Raw genomic sequence first — 18,477 nt, forward strand, 5'->3', positions numbered from 1 at the left:
CTTTGTCCGGATGCGACGGACAAGTACAAGTATCCCGGGAGCCGAACCAAAACCCCGGAGCAAAAACGCGAGGCCTCATAAAAAACGGAACTTGTCGATAGAGTTTGCCCCTCGCTCTCGTGCGACACCCCACCAGGGAGGTGCAATCCAGATACCTTTTTTCACGATGTGTGTGTGTGTGTGGGTGTGTGTTTGTGCTTCAGCGGGAAAGCCTGCGCAAAAGTGACGCTTTTCGGTGTGGTCTCGGGGGTGGATGTTTTTTTTTCGCCACCACCAACACGACTAGGGCAAGTAGAGCTTACGGACCAGGAAATGGAGGTGTCCGGTAACGGTAACCGGCCAGTTCCGTTACGCTTTTCCTAGTTTCACTCGCCGGTCAGTCGTACCAGCGGGCGACCGATGGAGGCTCCTGGTGGCTGGTGAATGTGTGGGCGCAACCGTGGCAAACGGACGGGGTGGTACAAGAAAAGCGACAATTTTATTGTTTAATCTTTGTCGCAAGCCGTGGCCTGGTTTTCGGAGGTTTTACAACTCTTTTCCGGTCGGTGTCGGGGTCAGTCCGGAAACAAATGGAGCGCTCCTTTTTTTTCGTTTTTCCTCCCGCCTTTACCGAAAGATCAAAGTTCAACAGACGTTGCGAGAATGCAACGTCGATCGGCTTTGTCGTACGTTAGATGTAGTTTTATGTGGGATTTGGTTGCTGGAATGCACATCCTAGTTCAGAATGGGTCTTTGGAATTGGTCATTGAACATTCGTTCTTTATACGTATGGTTCGGAACACCGACGGGTTGTAGTAAGAGAATCTGATGGGCTAATATCTTGAAAAGGACGCTGCAATTTTCAACAATTTTCTTTATTTCCATTGTCTACTGATAGTATCGTTAAGTGAAGAGTGTTGATTGATGGTTTAATGTAGCTCCAATGCAAAGCAAAATCTAAAATAACATCACCAGACAAAAGTGTATCAAAAATGAGTCCGCCAATTTCGAAGTAAAACGCGAACAAAACAAAGTTAAAAGGAAATCACAACTTTATCAACATTTGTGCGAATTGAACCGTTCAGTGACGCCCCTCAGCAAGAGCAACATTCCATAAGAACTCCTAGTGACCAAACGCAAACAGGACGAAACAGTGGCCACTGCGGTGGCGGCTCGGATCACTGGTAGGGTGGTAGCCGGTGGTCACGTCACTGATCCTGCCGAAGGACTCGAACGCACCGTCGGCGGCGTTGGTGTGGACGGACGCGAGGGCGCATCCAAGATTAGACTGAAAACTGGAAAACCACGGCCGGGCAGCGTTGAGGACGATTGCAAAATTATGATCGATATCAAAAGCTCGCCCGATTATCTGAATCGGTCCTCCGGTGGATCATTCGGTAACTTTTCAATGTTATTTGCTGGTAATTATAATGATAATGCGACAAAGCCACTGGTTATTTTTATTGAACAATGTAGTAGAACGTAGAATTCGATAAGCATAGTCTATATCACTGTAAATGTATATACTTCATCTGTACTAAAATATCCTCGCGATAGGTTAGAATTTCAATACTACTTTTCGAATTGTTTCAGCAACAAACTATCCATCTAAATTAGTATCAATTTTGTTTGTGTTTGGATTGAAGATCAATCTTTTGTTCAACCAAATTATCAAATATCTTTAAAAAAAATCAACTGTCTTGATAAACATGAAATGTATAAACCTTTGCACTGAAGACCCCCACGAAGTGTTGCATAAACGAAATCTCAAATGGTCCTACAACAACAGCACATTCGGAAAATAAAAAACAAAGTTCATTTTTCCTCTAACTCAATTATGTATTCTTTCGTTTTGCAGATTCGTCGTACAAATCGTCATGGGGCTCCCACAGCTCGTCCCAGAGCCAAGGTAGGTCGTTTTGATTTATAATTTCATTCTCGCTAAATTTCTCGCCATCGCAAGCAGTTTGTCCCGTGGCATAGCTTCTGCTAACATCTCAGAATCCGTGCCCTCTGGACAAAGTCAGTGGAGCAAAAATTTCATTATCTCTCGTTCGTCGTACGAACAAAATGGTTTGATTACTTGGACCTCTTCTGCCTCCTCCAAGGATTCGTCCCCAATACCGTCAACCAACGAAGGGCAACGTGTCCTTTCAGGAGCACAATCACAGCCTTGCTTCCTTACCCGACAGCCCCAGCCACACAGGCTAATGTACAATCAAAACTAAACTAATATCAAAAACAAATGTCACGCTTTCGTGCACGTCTGTCCTGCTCACTCGCGCACACTCACACGCTTCACACTCTCGTGTACGTGTGCGCCGAAAGTTCAAAGCAGAAGATCCTGCGGCCACGGCAGGCGACGGAACCACGTTGCGATAATCCGTCAGCCATGGTGTTTGGTCCTTCTACCAGATCACCGTCGTTGTCTTGCCGAGAAGGAGACACTAAAAAGAGAGAAGCGACACTTCACAAACAGCTCCGCTTCTTCACTTCACCACGGTTGAATAATTTCGTATCGCCGCGGGTGGAATTTTCCTCACGTAAAACTTTTCCATTACGCTGCCGAAGGACGACACCATGGTGGAACTTTTCTGGTGCTCTTGTGTTTTCTGAGGGGTTCTCGTTTCTCACACGAATGTGATAGAGATTTAATGATTTTTTTTTCCTTTTGCTCTTGGATTTTCTAAATTATCTGATATCCATTCGCCAAGGTTTTGTAAAACAAAATTTATCAATTTCATGAGCCCCAGTTGTTCCCTTCGTTCGATGCTCCAAACCCAACAAACTACTCGCCACCACTGTGTCTGGTCGGTGACTGTGAAGTTCTCGACACCATCTCCTCCAGGCACTCGGCCGTTGTCACTAGACGCTCGTTAGCGTATGACTTCTCCACAATCCTGCCCCGGTCGTTCCGCAAGATTGTGGCTTGAGCTCCCAACACTGAGTACACGCCCTGCGGGCAACTTTTCATCCCTTCCAATTTGCGCTACGCTTCGTTTGGCGGGTTCAAACGGCACCGTTCCGTCCGCCCAGCGGCCAAACGGATGGGTAACGGAAAGTGGTGGGGTTCTGCGCGAGATCCGATGGTGTTACAAATTACACCCCGCGGCGTGTTTCCATGACACAACATTAAAATTAAACTTTTCGCGTCTGTCAGACCCTCGGGAAAGCCGAGAAGCCACTGCGAGCGTGACTGCGAGAACGATGCGCACACGAACGCACACGCACAATCACAAACCTTCCACGCCCAGGAGGCCTTTGCTAGGGTGGAAAGGATCCTCCGGAACCCGGAGCCCCGAAGGTTGCCCGGAGGCTGTACGCGTGTGTCCTGCTGTTGATCTTCGCCCCCGTTCCTCGGTGCCGGTTGTCGTGAAAATTCTATTTGAGTTTGATCGAAAAGTGGGTTTGATGATTCGCGCTGATTGTAAACAATAAAAGCGCGAACGGAGCCCTTTCTAACGCGTCGTTTGGTGCGGGAAAATGAGCCGATGTCCTTTTGGCAGCCGCGTGCCCGTAGATGTCGGACGCAAACCTCTAATCCAATCGTGTTGTGGGACTGGAAAACCCCACGAGGGTGGACAATTGCGTGAAGCAAAATGTTTTTCTTCCGCTCGTGTGATTTTGGGGATGAAATTAGGGGCCGACATATTGAGTTTCGCAGCCACATCAAAAAGAGGTTGACACGCGGAACGAATCTGGGAAGTGTCGGTTTATTGGTCGTATTTTGATTAGATATAACAAGTACAACAACTCGAATCGCTTAACTATTACACGTGGAATCGTTGAAGACATGCATTTGAAGCACAAGAGAATGCTTTACTTTTCAATGTTCTATGCTTTTGATGATCAAAAAGACATGTAATTGTTTCTCTGAGATGCTACTGTAAATCGAGTATGGCCCAATTCACATCATTCTCATCACAGCCGCATACCGTATGAATTCAAACCTTTTCAGCCAATTTTACCACAAGATTCTTCGCTTAATTTTATTGCATCTTACACGGCTCACTTATTCGATGCCTTCAATCAACGATTCACCTTCTCAGACATCCTTGAGACAGGAGCGATTTCCTCGCCCTAATCACCACCTAGCCATCAGTCGGCAGTGAATGCGCCTTGACTTTGGCCAAAGGCAAACAACGTTTAACCCTCATTTAGCGTCGGGTTTTGGCTACGGCTTTTAATTACCTTCGATGTCCGTTAGTCTGTTTGCGAACTTTCCTACTTCATTATCGGTAGCTCTGTTTGTCCACTCGCCACCACGCTTGGGGTCTGCCCAGTCGAAGGCCATTTCCCAGATCGACCAACGACCGGGACGGCTCCCAAAGCGAGTAGTCGCGTGTTTGGTCGAATTTTACCGCAAATTTTGCGCCCGAAAGATGATCTTGTTTGTGTTTCGACTTTCGTAAAGGCTTTCGGGTGTATTCTGTGATATGCGTGTGTCTGTCAACAATTTAGCAAAGATGTCACGTAAGAAATAGTTTCTTGTGCAAAAAGTATAAGCTCTAGACAAAACGTTTTCCATTTTCATACCCGCGCAGCATAAAAGCAACGCCATAAACCCTTGATAGCAACCATTTTCCGAGTGTTACCAAACCTCACATGAGAAAGTAGCAATATTTGTAAATTTGCTCCAATCGATGTAAAATAAAGCCGATCAAACGAAATGCTCCCTTTTATTTTCCTCTCCTGGGCATTGCGCAACCAGACATCAAACGGCGATAAGAACCTGTGATATAGGTTCGTTAGGTTATGTTTCCGCCGGTCTCGTCTCGCTCATGTGTGACTCACATGTCCTGTGCTTACGGAGTTTACACACACACAAAATCCGACCCATTCGGCAACAAATCTATACAAACACGCCACATGTTCTGTTGTTCGTTTTATCATGCTCTTTTTTTAGTTGTTGCTCGGAGTCTTCATTTGCTACCCTTGATTCTGGTTGATCTTTTTATTGTGCCCTCTCTCTTTGTGACCCCGGCTCGGTCGGCACGGATTAAGCGTATCTTTTCCGCGAAGGGTCGTCGAATTTTGGAAAAGGCGGCTGAGGGAAAAAGAAACGCTAGTCTTGAGCAAGAAATAAAATCACCAACCCAAGGCAAGAGAGCATCCGGTCGGGTTGGGGATCAAGAAAATGGACAGTCGAAATGGATCGAAAGTCTCTTTCACCCGGGGATGGTTTCGCAAGTTGTACGATTTATTGGCTATCGATTTGGGATTAAAAATGGAGGGCAGGCATGCTAGAGCAGAAAAATACACCAAAAATAAACACACCCGGCAAGTGCAGGCTTACTCTGAAGGTAGGGTTCGCCCGGGCGGCGCAGATGCTAATTAGAAAGTTAAATAACCGATCGAGTCCTGGGATTTTGCACCTTTTTTTTGGGTACAAAAATAACAGTTTTTTGCAAAAAAAATCAAAGCTGAAATCAAATCAAGCGGATTGGTAGAACGGATTCGTGATATGCAAACGGGATTTGTTTCAATTGTAAATTTTACTTTCCAATAAATGTCAACCCGAAGCAGATTAATGTAACAATTGACGAAAGATTGTTTACTTACTCATTAAGTTCAATCGTTCTCTTTTTTTGTACTGAGTTGTATAGTATACAGTGTAATTAAGATGTCGTTGCACAAATGGAAACTTTTTTAAGTATTTAAACAGATATTAAATTTAAACAAAATTGTTCAAAAGAGACACTTAAAACGTCGAACTTACAATGAAATATGATTGCTTCATAATGCTTCTTGTGGCCTACTTTTCATTCAGAGCTTCGACCGTGTTGGAAAATGTTTCCTCCATTCAGTCGGAGAGCCCACTCCGGCTTATGTCACCATAATTTCACCAAACGCCTCAAAACCGTCATAGAGTGACCCGACCGAGAGCATTGAAACGGGAAAATTTCCCTACCAAACACGTCACAAACAGCCGCCGCCTACTCGATTGTATCCGATTGACAGCAGCAGCAGCAGCAGCAGAAGCAGAAAAGGCTACAGTGCTGCCAAATCCATTGCCACCGCTAGGATCCTTAAAAGGCCGCTTCGCGGTAAACCTTTTTCAATGGTCCTTCACGCACTCATAGCTTTCCGCATCCCCACCGAATGAGCGCCACGAAATATCGCATTCTCAACTCTTGTCCATTCAACCCTTAATTGAATATATATATTATTCGCTGCGAGGTTTTCCATTGAGCCACTTGCAACGTCCCGCGAGCGGACGCCAGGGTTTTGCGAGCCGAATTTTTTGGTGCACAGTTTTTCACCACTCTCACCCTCTTCGCTCAGGACGGGCTCGCTCAACCCAAAACCACTCGAAATCACACAAACACTTCCGTCAAGTGATCTCCGCCCGGCAACAAATGTATCAATGATGGAGCGGCGAGTATTTTTTCCTTTTTTCTCCCGGCGCGTCTGGTTCTCGGAAAATCGCAAAAATACAGCCACTCAACGCGGCTCGAGCATCGGACGAGCATAATTCAAAACAATAGCCCATCGTTACGCGGCTTTGAACGGATGGAATTAGAACGAACGCATGGAAAACATAAAACACCAAAAAACTTCACACAAAAATACCTCCCAAATAGTGAAACGGCCCAGGCGGTTGATTACGGCTTACGATTGTGCTTCCACCCAAAACCGAATCCCTCGATGAACATTTTCCGTTTTCCAAAATGGATAGAAAAAAGCGTGCAAAATTTTATTTCATGTTTTAAACCGCAACAAATGATTTCGTCGACGATTTTGATTTGATACGGCTCGGCCACGGTCGAAGCACCTTCGTTGAAGGGTTTATTTCAAGTAGTGTTGCTATTATTTATGCAAGGTTATTAAATTTATAGCACAGGGCAAAATAACATCGCTAAAAGAGAACCATTTTTTTGTGTTGTTGGGAAAAAGTGTCGTCATTTAAATCCGACAGTACGAATTGATTTTTTTTTTTTTTTTTATTCATTAATGACGGCCAGGCCGTATTGCTTATAACTATTATCTTAAGTCTAAACTTAAAGTAAACTGCAATTCACATTGGTTGGAAGACATTTCCTTCTCCGAACCGTGAAAGGGCACCTTATCCCGGGTGTACGCGGTTGTGCAGCTGCTAATCATTCCGTCATCCAAATGTGTGTTCCTTTTCGAGCGGGGGATCAGAGCCGGGGTTGACAACGACGATACGTTTGGATGGCCATTGATCGGTCATATATATATTCATATATAAACATATATATGAACAACATGTACATATATATGAATTATCCTTTTCTGCCGATTCTCTCTTGCGCCTCATGTATGTAGGGGTGATGTTCCTCCTGGTCGTTCCGGTCTGCAGCGACTGACCATGCCACATCGTATCCACAACAACCACGCATCGTACTCATTCATTCTATCATTCATTCATACATTCATACATCCTCATACGTACAAGCGAGATACAACATATATGACGTAAATACAAACATAGGAGGGGAAAGGAAAGAAAAGATCACAGACACAAACCATTCGCGCGGCAAAATTCAAAAATTACCCTGAGGTAGGCTACATCTGAGCCTCCCAGGAGATCTCGAATCGGGGTATCAGCAAGTCTTCCTATGCTTCGAACTGCGTCCAACAAGGAGGGTCTTGCAGCCTCGTATTCCACGCAGGACCATAGAAGATGATCCAAATCGTGAAATCCGACGCCACAGCCACATACCTTCGAGTCGACCTGTCCTATACGCTGGAGATGTGTGCCCAATGCGAAATGGTTGGACCTAAGTCTAGACATCATTCGAATGAACGCACGATCTCCAGGAATGCCAGAGAACCAGGGCTTCAAGGAAACTTGAGGAGTGATCGAGTACAGAAACCTCCCAAGCTCGTCAGCGTCCCACATACTCTGCCAACGTGCCATGCAGAGCGAGAGTGGGGCACTAAAGTACTCGTGAGGTAGGATGAGCCTATCAAAGAAAGCACCTTCCGAAGCACCCTTTTTGGCCAATTGGTCTGCCTTTTCATTCCCTAGGATACCGCAATGAGAAGGCACCCAAACAAGAGATATGCGGAATGATTTTTCGAACAATGAGCCTAGGACCTTAAGTATTTCTCTTACAAAATAGTCTGGGCTCTTAATAGCCTTTACGGATTTTAATGCTTCGACAGCGCTTAAACTGTCGGAGAAAATGAAATATTCATCCGGAGGACAAGCACTTATAATCAATAAGGCGTAAAAGATTGCGGCGAGCTCCGCTACATATATTGAGCATGGTTGGCGTAGTTTGAAGAAAGCTTCGAATGATAAATTAAATACGCCAAAACCAATGCCGAGCTCTGATGAGGATCCGTCAGTATAAAATTGGTTTCTTTTCAAATGGCCATACTTTTCCACAAAAATGCTGGGAAATGTCGTCCAGCGAAGACTATCAGGGATAGACTTGGTTTCCTCTCTCAACGAGGTATCTACGATGAAAAAAGAATTGCAGGACTCTGGTGAGCTGGTACGTGTTATACTTAGAGCTGTACTAGGGTGGACCTGTAAAGATGCGAAATCCTGGAAGATATCCATGATTTTGCATTTAGAACCTATCTCTTGCAGTGTTTTAAAGTTCTCGATTATCAATGGATTTGATACTGTAGAGCGTACGAGAAGGCGAAGCGTGAGTAGCTCAAAACGGAGCTTTAGCGGCATCACTCCAGACATCACTTCGAGGGACATAGTATGAGTTGATTTCATACAACCTAATGCGATCCTCAAGCAACGATATTGAATCCGCTCCAGGCGGATTAAATGCGACTTGGACGCCCAATGGAAGCATATGCAACCATATTCCAAGACGGACAGTATCGTTGTCTTGTATAGTTTAAGGATGTCTGATGGGTGCGCACCCCACCAGAATCCGGTAATCGTTCTGAGAAAATTGATTCGTCTTGAGCATTTTTTTACCAGATAGTCAATATGTGTCCTCCACACATTCTTGCTATCGAACCAAACGCCTAGGTATCGGAAAGATCTGGCAATAGTTATCTTTTTGTTGTATAGATATACATCAAATTTAGGGTCAACCAAGTTTTTGCGTCTATTTTTCTCTGTATTGTAGAAAAACGAGAATATGAGCAATTCCGTTTTCTCCGGGGAAAACTCGATACCTAGGTTTCTGGCCCACATTTCTAGATTGTTCAATGTGGTTTGCAAAGGACTTTGCAGTTCGACGATGTTGTTGCTGGCGACTGATATAACACCGTCGTCCGCCAATTGCCGTAAGCTGCATCCTGGAGCTAGGCATGAATCGATGTTAGCTACATAGAAATTGTACAACAAGGGGCTCAAACAGGACCCTTGTGGTAGTCCGTAGAAACTGACCCTCCGAATTTTCAGATGGTCGTTGTCGAAATTCATCGCCTTCACTGAAAGGAGGTTAAATACGATGTTGTTTATTTTTGGGCTTAAGCCCGCAGTTTCTAACTTTTGACACAGCAGGTGTACACACACTGAGTCAAAAGCCCCCTTGATGTCAAGAAATAGGGAGGCCAACATTTCTTTCCGAGAATGTGCCAACTCTATTTCTGATACAAGAAGCGCCAAGCAGTCGTTGGTACCCTTGCCTTTGCGAAATCCAAATTGGGTATTTGACAGAAGGCCATTAGACTCCAGCCAGTTGTCTAATCGAAAAAGAATCATTTTCTCAAATAGTTTTCGCACACACGACAACATCGAAATCGGTCGATACGAGTCATACTCTGATGCTGATTTGCCAGGTTTCAAAAGGGTGATAACCTTCACCTCTCTCCAATCCGACGGGACGGTATTGAGCTCCAACATGATGTTGAATAATCTCAATAGCCGTTTCTTCGCCAGATCTGGAAGGTTGTGGAGCAATTTGTTCCTTATCCGGTCCAGACCTGGAGACGAATTGTTGCTGGAATAGAGAGCAAGTGAGAGTTCAACCATAGTGAAAGGTAAGTCCATGGATGGATCACTACCAGGAGCACTTTGATAAAAAGGTGGTGCTTGAGCGAAATCTGGGCAGACTTTTTGTGCAAATGGTTCTAGCCATGCTCCGGAAACTTTTTCGCTTTCGTTAGTAGCTCTGCTGTTACGCATCCTTCTCGCCATGCTCCGAAGCGAACTGAGCGAAGTGGAAGGACTGAGGTTTTGTACATATCTTCGCCAGTAAGTCCTCTTTTTTGCCTTAAGCAAGTTTTTACACTTGCGCTCCAGGCCTCTATACTTATCGTATAGATCTGTGGAGCCAGTGGTTCTATACTGGGCGAAAGCCTTCCTCTTCGCTGTGAATGCCGCTTGACAGTCAGCGTCCCACCAAGGTGTAGGAGGTCTTTTAAAACTCCTTGCCTGAGGGGGCGGCCTTGTCTGGGCTCCAAGGGCGCACTCGTTTATTGCTTGTACGAGATTTTTATACTCCTCGTCTGGAGAGAAACAGGGTTTTACGCGACTCATCCAAGCGGACATTAGCTCGCCGTATTTCGTCCAGTCGATGTACCTCGACAAGTCACATTCGACGGGCACTTGATCGGCCGAACGATTCCTGTTGATAATGGAGATCTCTATGGGCAGATGGTCACTGCCAAGCGGGTCTTGGATCACCTTCCACTTTGAATCCAACCCTAACGATGACGTACAAAGAGATAGGTCTATTGCGCTGGGACGTACCATAGGTGATCCCACCCTAGTGGCTTCACCAGAGTTTAATACTGTCAATCTATAGGTGTCGCAAAAATCCCTAATGATTGGTGCACGATTATCATCCTGTGTGCATCCCCAATCTTGTCCATGGGCGTTAAAATCGCCCAGGATAAAAAACGGTTTTACCAGCACCGTTGCTAGGGTTTCAAGATCCTTTTTGATCTTCTTAGGATCCAAATTGGCTCCCGGTGGGATATAAATTGACGCAATAGAAACGTCAAGATCACCTAACTTTGTCTGAATAGCGACGTATTCGATTACCTCGGGTGTGGGGAGGGGTATTCTGTTGAAGCTGTGACTACTTCGAATACCAATTAACACTCCCCCACCACGCCTGTCACTATCTGGTTCTAATCGATCTTGACGTATGATATTATATCCCGGGAAGGTTATGCTTTTTTCGGATGAGAGCCAAGTTTCACTTAGGGCAAATACATTACAATTGTGTTGCCCTAATAGAACCTTAAATTGGTCAATTTTTCCAATAAAACTTCTGCAATTCCATTGTAGTATGATAGCCATGGGAAAAATTATTCATCCAGCCGGATCACCATACTAAGTCCTGGCCATTGATCGAGCCATTGTCTGACCATTCCTCTTAGGAAAGGAAACGCCAAAGGAATCAAACTTGCAAGAGGTTGTGGAAGGTGGAGGGACTCGATCAGAGATTGCAAAATCTCCGTCAGGCTTGGGATTTTGGGGAAGGATCTATTTTCTTGCGGGAACGCAAGGTTTTTTGGAGCAGGAGTCTTGCGTTGACGTGGAGGTTTGGGGGGCAGTGGCGTTGCCTCAACGTTACGTGAAGGTGCCTTTTTGGGGAGGTTTTTCCTTTTTGGTGCCTTCTTGATTGGCAACTTGGGCCATCGTGTCACTCCCGTGAGAGGCGCCAGTTTGGGCAACGGTTCATTATCCGCAAATAGTGAAAGCGTGTCGAACTGATTCACTCTTGGGGTCGTCTTCAGAACATCGGCGTACAAACCCCTTGCAGTATGGAGAACAGTCCGCTTGTGTTCCGCCTGTCTGCGACGGTAGACAGGACAGGAGGTCACTTCATGCCATTCTTTTTTGCAGTGAATGCATTTCACGGCGTCTGTTTTACACTCTGTTGTAGAGTGTGCTCCTTTGCATTTGCTGCACTTTACTCCATTTGTGCAGTAGGCAGCTGAATGCCCAATCTGGCTGCATTTCGTGCAGTTTGCGATTTTCGTCACAAACGGCCGATGGATTGGCACGCGAAGTCCCTCGAAAAGGAGGGAATCCGGAAGTATCGTACCTTCAAAGGTGATTCGGAGTGAGGAAGTCTCACGAAACACCTTCTTTCCATCGACCATGCTTGAAGCAAAAAGTTTTTTTACTTCTAGCACCTTGGCACGAGGACTAGATTGGTGCAAGAATGCCCCCTGTCCGTATTTTAGGATGTCCTCTAGGGGGTAATCGAAGTCATCTACAACACCGATGACTTCCACCAATCCACCGGGTATGTAAACCCGGTAATCCTCCGTATAGGCCGGATCCGCCGCTATGGCATTGGCCTGCATCCGGTCCTTTGCGGAAACCCTTAACTTGTTCGGACGCAGCCGAAGAACGTCCAGAACCCCTGGGTATTTTTTGTAGATCGATGCAGTGATCGATCTAACATCCAGGGGTTTATTCCTGGGCATGAAGTACACATCATGTACCCCTTTGAACGAAGCAGGATAAGCCCTGCTTCTCGGTTTCGGATCCGTTGATCCGAGTGGCCCATGCGATGAAGATGCCACCGGTTCAGCAATCAATTTTTTCTTCGCCAAATGACCTGGATCAGAACTTTTGCGCTTCACTGTAGTGAAGCCCTCATCTGATCCGTCCATCGGCTCCGCCTCCATGGCAGAGCCCGAGCGAATGACTGTGTCTATGTGGTAAGGATGGAGCGAGATAGGGAGACTTACCGGACGGCACTAATGTAGCGAAGAGAGTATGCACGCTGAGCGAGGAGCGAAAGCACCTTACGCAGATCACTCTCTAGTCGACTACACACACAAAACACTAGACAGGATAACGCGCTACCACTGTAGCACACCTGCGTACAGTTCGCTTCGCAAACAATCTTATCACTTTCACTCGACGCAATGCGAGAAGTTGGGGTCGATGGCTTTTGCCGAATCGTAATTTTGCCGTTCTGGTCAGCACGGAGCGCTTATCGAAAACGTGTTGGTTGCTTCGTGGTTGGAGACGGAATGCCAGCGAGATATTGTATGTAATAAATATTTCGAAATAAGTTTCGTACCACGTTTCGGCTTGTTTATAAATAATACATAGCCAATTCGAACGGCACTGAAACATTGTACCACGAGTGCGTACCACTGTGCAGTACAGTACGAATTGATGTTAATAACCAATTTAACGATTTGAGGCATAATTTTGAGCAATGGAATACATTTTTCTCTGTCTACTCTTAAGCAATTAGGCTTCTGTTACGAACAACTATATCGTGACGCATTTCGTTGCCTCTGGCGAGTGAGCAAGCTAAGACAAAGGGGGCCATTTTTATGAATCCCTTCCTTCAGACCCCCGTTGGTGCCTTCCGCAGGGACATAAATCCCCGGTTGCAAGTCACACACAGCCATACAAAACTAAACGAAACGAAACGAAAAGAAAACCCAGTACCCGAGGCCGGGGTGCGATGCGTTGCTAAAATATGCAAATTATGCGACACTGCACCGACCAAGAGCCGGAATACTGTTAACTCATTAAATATGATTAAATAATTAAGCGACCCCACAGGGTCCATTCCGGTTCAGAGGCTGCCAGCGCGTTGCCTCGTAGGTATTGCTCTTTTTTCCCGTTTGTTCGCCTTCGTTTGCTCTTTACTCCTCCAGCCGGAAAGAGTTCATTGGCTCGGGTGCGACGAAGTTTGTATCCTGTCGTTTTTCTCCTTCTTCTCTCCCGACACGGCCAAGGAGACACATGCGCAGGGGCTAAGAGATTAATTATTAAATTATGCACTTTCCAGATGCAACTCGAGAGGTTGGGCCGTGAGCTGAGTACTGAAAAGTGGATATGAATTGCGATGTGAGAGATCCTTCCATGCAATCTTAGCTCCATACGCTCAACATTAGGACATTGAGTGTGCCTTGGTGCCATTTTTATTCCTCAACCTCAGCCCACGGAAACCCCAAAAACACACCCCAAAATGACCTAAGTCCGCCCGGGAAGTACACGTTCGGTACGGAAGACGGTGCAATTTAATTTTACGATTGTGGAAATGTCTATATTACTGTTTTCGGTACACGCCTCTCGATAATGTTCGCCTTCCTTCGCATGGCATGCAGTTTGGTGGGCGAGTTTTTCCAGACCCATTTTCCCGAAGGGGAGGGCAAGTAGGCCGCCTCGTGATACCCCACCACTGTTTCACTCTCCAGATCCTCCATCTCACCACACGCAAACACACATAGCACGAGAGCAGGAAAAACAGGAAGTGCTCCAAGAGGTCACCCCCGTTTAGAATGGCGGCTTTACTTCCGATGGGTTCCGACAACGGCAAAACGAGAGGTCCGTTTTCCACGGGGTGCCTTATCCCGCGTCCTCCACTGGATGAAAAAGCATGTCTCAGGAAAATAACAATTCACACTCACACAAACACACCACGGTCCCGTGGTGAGTGCGGAACCAGTGGTTTGCTGGACGTACAACACCTTGCTAGCCTGGAGCAAGCAGAAATGGTGGCCTCCTAACGACATACGGAAGGAAGACGGAAGAAAAGTTGAGAAAATATTTAATAATAACCGGTTTGCCGTAGCCACCGGGAAGGGTTGTGTGTACGATTGTTCCTTCAAGAACCCGCGTGGCGAAACGCAACCACTGCAAGGGCAACCAACAAGAGCTGGATCGTGTACGCGGCACGGGTCCTGACTTCAAATCCGTCTCTACAATAAACGATTGACCTCGGACAGAGGGATGAGGGACGAGAAAGGAACTAACTGTGAGGACGGAAATCACAAGGAAATAGGAAGCCAGAAATAAAACGGACCACAGGTGAGAAGAAGAATGTTCCACTCATTTAACTGTGGTCGGTGTCGAGTTCTCTAACGTCTCCGACGACGTTGTTGGTTTGCGCCCGCGGGACGGAAATGGCGTGACTTGGCCGGATTTGGCAACGGGGAATAATAATCACGCGCGTTACGTCCGCTCGAAGTCGGCAGGAGTGGCACGCACGCGGTTCTTCAACTCAAAGAACATCCTTTTGCCCACGGCGTCAGGAATGTCCTGGAAAACTCCTCCAATTCCAATTCCTCCGACAGACTTTAAAGCAGCAAAAACTCTTCGATTGCAGCGCCACGTTAATGCAGTGTTGGTGTCCGGTATCTTTAACTGCTGCACGAAACGTACCGGACGTACCAGGATTTGCACGCGCTTCCGAGGAGGGACCGACCAAGGGATCGATTGATTCGATAGACAAACAACATTGGGAGCGGTCAGTTGCACGGGCCAGTGAGAAACGGTTGTTGACGGTTCCGAATCTAATAAAACCCACCATCAGGTCGACCTGCTGCTGGTGGGCCGTAATTTATCAGCCGTTTGTCAACCCACCCTACCGGAGAACTCACTTTTCTCACCAACCCACCCATGATCCGGGCTGCAGTGTTCTTGAGAACGCTTCTCGGAAGGTCTAATGTGTTTGATTGCTCTCTCACCGGTCTGGATTGGAGCTGTTCCGCATTTTCCAATCGAACCGTGCGTACCTATTTTATTTCCCCCGAGTCCAGTTAGTGTACGCTCCGGGGAAAATTGTGTTTATTTTCGGTTCTGTTTGCCCAACAGCTTCCGTGTTCGCGCAACCCTTGGCCACCACATGGTGAAACTGGTGAAAGTCTGCGCTGTTGATTCCGTGCGAATTCTACACCTAGCTCAAATTACCACACAACTTTCATTGCGCTTCAGAACGGGCATCATTTCTGATTCATAACACCGAGTGAGGTTTATTGCAATTTACTTCCAAGCTCAGGCCCAGGGTATCTGTTCTAAAACTCACTAAAGCCGTGTTCACTCTTTCAAGACATCATTCAAGGACTACTATGACGTGCCTGGTTTAGGATATTCCAACGGAGGGTGCCATGCAAAACGTTTGCCAAACGAATTTGCGCTTTTCTGCCGCACTACGGTTACAATGCTTTGCTCCCTTGTGCCTAGAAGCCTTCCCTCCTTCATATTGCGTCACAAAACAATGGCTACAGAAACAAAAAAATGCATTGTAGATTGTGTTCTAACATTTCCCATTGTTCGGTCAGGTGGCGCTCGCACACACTGCCACGTGAACAAAAATGTGTCATTCAATAAAACAGCCGCACGTGTGCTAAAGTAAGTTGCCCTGGCCCTGTCGGGAGGAATCCACCGCCACCATTCACTTACTCTACAATGGCCGGTGCTTGAAAACAAGCAACTCAAGAGCATGGGCGAAGTGGTTGAAAATAATTTTAAAAATTATACCTCTCTTCAGCGCCATCATCGGGTTGGGTATAGTGCTGTGGTGCTGCACTAGATGGCGCTTCTGTTGGCGAAATGGAGCCTTCTTCAAAAATTGCAATAATCACTACGGCACTCGCCATAGCCCATTTGCACGATGCATTTGCTTGCACACACACAAAAGCTGGATAAATGAATTACAATAATGTTACACACCTCACCTCGCATAAGTCACCCCAGGCACGTCCTTGCCGTACCAACGTCGTCGTAGGTCCTATGTCCTGCTTATAAGGACCTACTAGTTCTAGCCCATCGGACCGTGGGTGGGCACGGCGATTTCGCATCATATTGTTGCTCCACTCATCCTCCAGCAGCCAACGAGCAAGGAGATGCAAGGATGTTGGCGGGACAACGTCCAAGTGCTCGGTGGATGACACTCACATGCAACTTTCGAAGCGCTCGACTCGAAATGGCATCGCACCGTTCTGGCCAGCATTAAACTCCAGCTCTAGCAATCCTTTTTTAGTGTCCGTGTCCGTGTGTGTGTGTGTGGGTGTTGTGTGTTCTCCACTTGCCGGTCCTTTCCAGCCCATTTCCCACGTGTCCGGTCGCCCATGATCGTCGGCGTGCCATTTCGAAAACTGTCGCCTGAATGTTAAATTGTGCGCCTCCATTATGCCGCTATAATATTTTATACAATTCATGCAAACTGTTGCCCCGCTCGGCCCTACACCTTTCCCCTCCTTTCTCCGGCACCATTCTGCTATTGTTCTTCGCCGTTCAGCGCGAGTGCAACGATCTACATATTTTGGGCGGCAGTGTTTCTCATTCCGCACATTATTTCTGTTCTTGTTGCATTGCTGCCGTTGTTCTTCTTTATGTCTTCGCTGGCCAGTCGCTGTGTGTGTGTGTGCTTGTTCCGTTTTTTTTTCATTTCATTTCACAATTTTATTCCGAGCCGTCCACCATTCCCGCACACTCACAAAAACCCTCCCACAATCTCACCCCGGTATGTCGCTCTTGGGGGATCAATTTTTGCAACGAGAGCCCATTGTCGGTGGGCCATAGAAAATTGCTCCATCGCTGCACATATATGCGCAGTCTGTGGTAGTTTGTGCCTAGTGGGTCTCCGTCCCCCTCCAGGCACACTTTTGCACTGTGCTGCTGTTACTATTAACGTTATTATTTACATTGCGCTCAGCGTCCAATCATTCCGTATTTTGCAATTAAAAATCGCTTCACTGGCGCACAATGGCCGCCGGCTGGCGGGTGAAAGGAAACGTGGGCAGGATATTTAATTTCTCCCGGCCCATTGTGTGCAAATTCCCTTACCCTTTCTCCCACTTTTTCCGTGTGGGGTGGGTTTGGGGGGCGGGCTTTTAATCATCGCTGGCAATGCACAATGCGGATACGGATCGGCCCCAAACCGTGGCCCTTGCTCATGCTCGAAACAAATTGATGCTCACCGGTGCTGCTGCAAGGTGGAAGACGAGAGTGTAGGAAAAAAAGTATTTGAAAAAAATGTATACATCATTATCATTCGCCGGCAAAATTTGCGTTCGCGTTTTTAATTATGACGCTTTCCCGTTGGCGCTTGCATCAATTGCGGTGCCGATATCTGTGTTGCGGCTAAATTATCGACCCGTTAAATAGGCGAAGACGCATAAAGTATAGCCTTCCGGAGGAATCAACATTCATCTCGTTTGTGTCGCGTCGCTTATTTTCGATGCCATTTCGATTGGAAATAAGGATTTTTTTTACAGATTTTAATTCTTTCCCTTCCGTTTCAGATCCATATCAGATGTTCGGTCCTACTAGCAGTAGATTAGCGAGTTCTGGTAAGTTCAAACTTTCGCTTATAAACATAGCATTGGTTTTGATTTTTTTATGTATCAATCAGAAAGGCTTCTACTTTTGAATGCGTCGCATCAAGCATTCGAGCACCATAGGAAATTTTCTGATTTTCTCAAAAAAAAATGGCGGCTTGTTCCAGGTGGCTCCATTGCGATACTGCATTCATTACTCTGCTTAAACAGAAAAAAATGCCTACTCAAGCCTACGCCCGCACTGAGCTGGGGTTGGTGGAAAGTGGAAGAAAATCGATAATTTTGCATAAAGCAAACCTATGACCTTTTCTTAGCTGCATGCTTCTCGCGGGGTTCTCGGGCTGCATGGCACCAGTGGGTGCGATTAGCGTACCTGATTTTCCACGAGCTTTCCCCTACGATGCTCGGGCAAGCGTTTCGGAAGTAGCCGAAGCTAAGCAATGGAAAGGAAACTGGTGCGGAAATGCCGGAGAAACGATGTTGTTGTTGATTAATTACTACTTCCTTTATGGGTTAGAAACACATTACCAACCCCTACAGGTTCCGGCCCTCTTACCA

The 18,477-nt window shown here is 46.4% G+C and overlaps 1 protein-coding gene across 1 annotated transcript in view; it reads left to right on the plus strand.

Moving 5' to 3' along the window:
- Positions 1 to 1,318: 1,318 nt before the first annotated feature.
- The window catches only part of LOC128723341 (DNA-binding protein D-ETS-3-like), a 32,616-nt gene continuing 15,457 nt past the window's right edge, over positions 1,319 to 18,477 (plus strand). Inside the window, exons 1-3 of the mRNA XM_053817069.1 lie at positions 1,319 to 1,400; positions 1,838 to 1,888; positions 17,884 to 17,931. Of these exons, the coding sequence (XP_053673044.1) occupies positions 1,319 to 1,400; positions 1,838 to 1,888; positions 17,884 to 17,931 (181 nt within the window). The remainder of the gene's footprint in view (positions 1,401 to 1,837; positions 1,889 to 17,883; positions 17,932 to 18,477) is intronic.

This window comes from Anopheles nili, chromosome 3 (assembly GCF_943737925.1).
Source record: "Anopheles nili chromosome 3, idAnoNiliSN_F5_01, whole genome shotgun sequence".
NCBI classification, from domain to species: domain Eukaryota; kingdom Metazoa; phylum Arthropoda; class Insecta; order Diptera; family Culicidae; genus Anopheles; species Anopheles nili.